This window comes from Physeter macrocephalus, chromosome 9 (genome assembly GCF_002837175.3).
Source record: "Physeter macrocephalus isolate SW-GA chromosome 9, ASM283717v5, whole genome shotgun sequence".
NCBI classification, from domain to species: domain Eukaryota; kingdom Metazoa; phylum Chordata; class Mammalia; order Artiodactyla; family Physeteridae; genus Physeter; species Physeter macrocephalus.
This window is the reverse complement of record NC_041222.1, coordinates 15,646,771-15,652,844: the sequence shown is the minus strand read 5'-3', so window position 1 is coordinate 15,652,844 and position 6,074 is coordinate 15,646,771. Positions and strand designations below refer to the sequence as shown.

The 6,074-nt window shown below is 38.6% G+C and overlaps 1 protein-coding gene across 3 annotated transcripts in view; it reads right to left on the bottom strand.

Annotated features, from left to right (window-relative positions):
* Nucleotides 1-2,292: 2,292 nt before the first annotated feature.
* The window catches only part of EPB41L4B (erythrocyte membrane protein band 4.1 like 4B), a 146,898-nt gene continuing 143,116 nt past the window's right edge, over nt 2,293-6,074 (bottom strand). For 2 of the 3 annotated variants that reach the window (XM_028493693.2, XM_028493694.2), the window contains exon 26: nt 2,294-5,681. In XM_028493693.2, coding sequence (XP_028349494.1) covers nt 5,612-5,681 — 70 coding nt within the window. In that variant the 3' untranslated portion in view covers nt 2,294-5,611. Of the gene's footprint in view, nt 5,682-6,074 lie in introns of all 3 variants that reach the window. The other variant, XM_028493695.2, reaches the window with a different exon arrangement.

The following is a 6,074-nucleotide window of genomic DNA, read 5'->3' as shown; positions in this document are numbered from 1 at the left end:
CATTCATTCACACCAAGCACTTAACTACATGCCAGGCCTTTCCAAATGATGGTTTTGGAGTGATAACACAAACTGCTAAGCTGTTTTCCGCTGGAAAACATGGATACAATTCTTTTTATGCTAGTATTGCAGATCCAGCATTCTAGCTTGCTTTTAAATTTTATTTTATTGTATAAACAAACAAAATAATTACGGAGGCAGAAAAGCATAGAGGTTTCAAACGTAGGCCCAGAAGTCAGGCAGTGCCGCGTGGTGATCAGTAACCTCCATGATGCACTGGAGATTAGGTAAGATGATAGAGGTGAGGCTCAGTGGTATTGAATGAATACCTAAATTTATAGTATTAAACCCTATGACAATGAACGAATGAATATGCCTATGGTTATGAAATACAAAAATTCAAAAGAAACTAGTGATTACAACCTTTTTTGGCCCAGGAGAGATGGGAGACAGGGGACTGCTGTGGAAAGTGGAAGTTTTGTGTGACCCAGAGGTCAAATGTTTGCTTTTAGGTATCAGTTAACACTGATGGTGGGTTGTCCAATTGGAGTTTAAACGTGTTTATCCTGACAGGTGATTCAGGTATAATTCATGGAAACCCTGGGCTTCACTAGGTCTCCCAATATTCCAGTCGTTGTAAGAAATATGTCAGATTTACTGCTTGAAAAAGGTAAGATGAACTATAATTACTTTAAAAATCAAAACAAAGACATTTCTTTCCCAAAAAGATAACTTTCAGAGGATAAAATTCTAAAATATAAGAAATCCAATCAATTGAAAATCTGTTAGAGTAGTCCTACAAGAACAAAAAAATCAAAAAAAAATCTTACTGTTAAACATTGAAATGTCTTTCTTTTCATCTTCCTGTTTATCAGGAAAGATATGGGCAATTTTAAATGGACTAATGTTTAGCAAAAAAGCAAGCACTGGACTTCTGATTCTGGTGTTGATTCACTGGTTTGGGAATCCAAGCTGTTATCTATTACTTTATTTTTTATTCCCTTCATTTTAATTAATACAATTAACAGTGATGGTGCCAGATATAAGGCAAATTAAAATCAGGTCATTCTTCTGGTAAACTGGTCTGGTAAAACCAGGTGGGCTTTTTTTTTTTTTTTTTTTTGGGCAGGGGATGTCGGGTGCTGGTGTTGGAGGAGGGTTTGCACCCACAGCTTAAAATGAAGCTTGTAGGTAAACTGCAGATTTCAATGACCTACCCATGATCAAGGACCTGGGGTCCATGGACTCAAAGGAGGACATAGATGGGTTTCAGGGGTGGTGTGAGGATCCAATGAAAGTGCTGGAATGATGTGTGACGTATAGCTTTTTCTAGGGAGAATACCCATAATCTTCATGGGTCACTTAAAAGTCTGCACGCCACCCCAGGGCCTTAGAACCTACTCTGGTTTCCAATTCCTTATGGGCTTGGCTGCTTCCTTTCACGAGGTTCTCTCTCATCCACTTAAATTGCTTTTGGGATTTTCTTATTCTTTTCGTCTTCTTACAAGATTTCAGCCCTGGAGGGAGACCTGTTCTCACCCTCAGCACATATTCCCTTTGTTACATCCCAGGTTTTGCATAAACCCTCTGCTCCCCACTGATGTGAATCCACAATACTGTGGTTTTCTCTTTTGTACATATTTTTCAAGGAAGAACGTTTCCTGAACATGCTGAGACCACTGCCTGAACAAGAGTTGGGTATTCAAACAAGAACTTAGAGATGAACCTGAGTTTAATTTCATTTGCATTTTTTAAAAAAGATAGCACCTTTATTTTCTCTTCTCAAAGCCATTTCTCTAAAACAATTTTTTTCTGTTATAAACTTCACCCCCCACAAATCAGTGCTGCATCTCGGTATCTGGCCAGTTTAACAACAGATTTGCCCACGCTTCTGTCTGTCTAGTAATATATGTGATTTTTTTCACTTTTGATTGTTTATGAAATAAAAGTTGTGATCTTGGCAGTTCCTCAAAAAGTTCAACATAGAGTTGCCATATGACGCAGCTATTCCCATCTCAGTTATATACCCAAGAGAACTGAAAACATATGTTCACAAATGTTCATATTATTCATAAGAGTCAAAAAGTGGAAGCAAGCCAAATGTCTATTAACTGATGAATGGATAAACAAAATGTGGCATATCCTTACAATGGAATATTATATAGCCATTAAAAAGGAATGGAGTACTAATACATGCTACAACATGGATGAACCTTGAAAACATTGCATTAAGTGAAAGAAGCCAGTCACAAAAGACCACATATTGTGTGATTCCATTTATATGAAATGTCCAGAATAGGCAAATCCATAGACAAAAATCCAAAGACAGAAAGTAAATTAGTGGTTGCTAAAAGATAGGGGGAGGGGAGAATTGGTAGTGACTACAGATATGGAGTTTCTTTTTGGAATTGTGGAAATGTTCTGTAATTAGATAGTTGTGATATTTGTATGACATTATGAATATGCTAAAAAATACTGAATTATATACATTAAAATGGTTAACATGGTGAATTTCAAGTTTTTTAAAAGCTGTGATCTTTGAGATGATGAAAGAAAGATAAAGATGGTAACAGAATATTCTTGTGCTATTCTGGGAGTGTAAAATTTGGGGCACATTCAGGTGGGATCTTCTGAATGCTCTAGGACCTCGTTTTTAAACTCTTTAAACATAAGGATCTCCTATGCAATCTACAACCCACAAACCTGGGGTTGCAGGATTCCCAGGCCACTTGCATTAACCCTCACCCCCATACCCACCAGGAGTCTGTGGCTCACAGTCTGGAACACTTGCTCCGGAATGATTATGTCAGCAAGCTGATTTTTCTCCCTGGACATAATATGTATTGTGTGACCGTATGGTACTGTTATTTTGGTTTTAAGTATATAAAAAAAAAAAAGGCAAAGTGATTGTACCAATTCATTTTTATCCCTATGAATCCACCCAACACAATGTCATCTTCTCAGGTCACAATGCCAAGCACCCAACATACATGTACGTAGGCAAATAACCAGGACAACTGCTGAAACAATGGAATCCTCTTCATTTTACTGGTTAGAGTTGAGCTGCCAAAGGTACTGGGTTTTCATATACAGTAACAGCCAACTTGTTTGTGATTAGACTTCCAGTGACATCAACCTTCTGAAACATCTGTGAACCCAGGGGGACATGGGGAAGAAGCAGCAGGCTCAGAGCCTCCTGAGAACAATGGCCAAAAAGCCCATGCATCCCTCCTCGGAAGCAAAGCCAACCTGACACGTATGTAACGCTGAGTTTCCTGGCTTCCTCAAGAAAACTTCAGTTTTGCCCTGGAGGTTTCCATCAGAGAGCCGGAAGTGAAGAGCAGAAGACTGAGAAAGCAGGTTAGAAGAGGAGGGATTGGCAAGAGGTGACAACCCCAGAAACAGATATTTCCCCCGTACTGTACAGGAATACATTTTGTATCGTGTACACAACATAAAGAACGGCTAAAGCTGTTTTAAAAGTACAGCCGGGGTCACGTAGTATTGAGGTGGGGGGTAAAAGTTCCCAAATACCACAATTGCCCCCAGACAGCTTCACCAATAGAGCAGACAGCAGTGCAAACCATCAATGAGAAAAGCGTTAGTCTGTGAAAGGCAAGCCAAGCCCTGCACGTTTGGATACTTCCTGATGACATCACTACACCACACCAAGGTACAAAAGGGGCTGATGTTTGTAATGATGACCATGACTCATCAAGAAAAGGTTAAATACTCTCCAGTATACTCTGTTTACTAAGGCAGGGAAGTGTGTAATATATTTTAGAAAGATTTCCCTCAAAAAAATATTAAAATTGTATAGATTCAGCACTTAAAGGGTTAATCCTGTTATCTGAATATTTGCGTACGTTACCTCATTTTACAACAATGCTAGTCAATGAGGCATTACTTTTTTTTTTATAATCATTAGTATCAAATTATTGGCACCATTCAGGTTTAAGGATAGGGACAGGAGAGCAAATTATACAACATAAAAATACAGTTCTGATACAAATATACGAGATCAATTCCACTTAAGTGGTCATAAGAAATGGATGGACGTTTTACACACCAGGAAATACAGCTAGTAAGTCACCACATGGAAGAGTGCTCAGCCTTGCTAGCAATTAATGAAATAAAACAACCTTTCAAGAAACAACTACACGCACTTAATAAACTAGCAAAAATAAATAAAAATGGCACAACCCAATACTGGCAGAACTATTGGTAAATAGAAATGCTTATACATTGCTGGTGGCATCATAAATTGTAGAGGGGATTCAAGCATTCAGAGAGGATGGGGGGTTGAACTTGATGACCTTTAAGGTCTTTTCAACCCAGAGACTGGATCTTTCTAGAAAGCAATCTGGCAGTAGGAAACAAGAGCTATAAAATACCTCATGCTCTTTGACCTTGTAATCTCTCTTTGGAGATATTCCCAAGGGGAGAATCCAAAGGAAGGAACATTTTTTACAAAGACATTCATAGCAGCACTATTTATAAGAGTGAAAAATTAGATATAACTCAAATATCTAGTAATGACAAGAAGTGAGGTTAATCATGTTACATGGATACAAAGAAATCAGAATTGGTGAGAGCAGGATCAGTGTTGAAAAGGGGAGCTGTGTGTTAGACGGAGGAAGTAATCAAAGAGCGTGTACACACTGACCATACTGATGTAAAAATGTGTGCATATTCACTGACAAAGCATGGGAAACATTTCAGAGGGCTAGTTTGTGGTTAGGGGGTTCTTAATTATTCCTGCAAAGTTGTTCAAGTGCATAATAAAAATTTAAAAACACATTTCTTGAAACTATATAAAAAGAGAGCAAAGTTTCTTCTGGTCAAGTTTCTATCAACAGGACATGAGTTGATCAACTTTAGAAATAATTTTCCTTTATGGAACGAACACCCAAATGAATCCTGTTATCAAGTCACTTTGTAAGGATTTTTAGACAATTTAAACTATAATGTCTTACTTCGGGTTCAATAATAAATTTTATATATCCCAAATAATATCATATACCATAAATTCACAAGTTAAACTGTATTTCAGATTAAGCTGAAGCACGTTCAGCTCTGGTGACTGCTACTTTCCTTTTTTAGTTCACCTACTTGTGTCTGAATAAAAATGCATGTTAAAGACTTTATAAGATCTGTGTATTTACCAGTGTAAATGAAAAACCAGCAGTAAAGAATTATTCTCTCATTAAAAATGACTCTAACAAACAGTCAAAGCTTGGTGCAAGTGTCAATCAGACAACATCACATGGTTGAGATTGACAGCAAAGGATTCCGTGCCGTATTAACCCCTGTGGTTATTAATATATACACACAGGTGCTTCTGAAAAGGAATCCTGGTTTTCCCATTTTTCTTCTAGGCTTACCAAATCCTGTCTCAACTACACTGAGTAGCAGAAAACCTCTAATACTCAGGAGACATAAAATATCTTTTCCGATAGAAGTCAAGCCAGAAGTTGGCTTTGACTAACCACAGAGGCCTGGGCCAACAGAGCACACATTTGTATGTTGTGCTAGAGTGATCACACAAAGCCCGAAGAAAGAAAACGGACAGAAGGCACCATGCCATCCTCCAGGCACCAAGGGGAGAATTTCACAGTTCGGTCATCAACAGTCTTTTCATCATTTTCTCTCTCTCCAGTTCCTGCCGGAGTGTCTCTGCACTGAAAAAGAATAAGGTGACAAAATGGTGAGATACACGCTCAAAAATGGTAAGAGCAGTCTCAGTTTAAATGTCGTCTCCCAGATTCTTTCCCAATCTGAGTTCTTGGCTTTCTCTTTCAGGCTCCTTAAGGACCCCCTACATTTGCTAGCATTACAGTGACCTGAAATAGGCTGCCTATAGGTTTCCCCCACCCGACGGAGAGCTTCTGAAGGCACCGCGCCTCAGGGGACTGACTGTTGTATGTGCCATTCCTCTCTGAAACCCTGGAGCCTAGCATAGGATCTGGCACATAGCAGCCTCTCAGTAAAGGTCATTTAAATGAATGGGAAAATGTCCAGGGGTTAGATTTCTTTAAATCATGTTTTCAATTGGTTTCACATGCCCTTTCTCC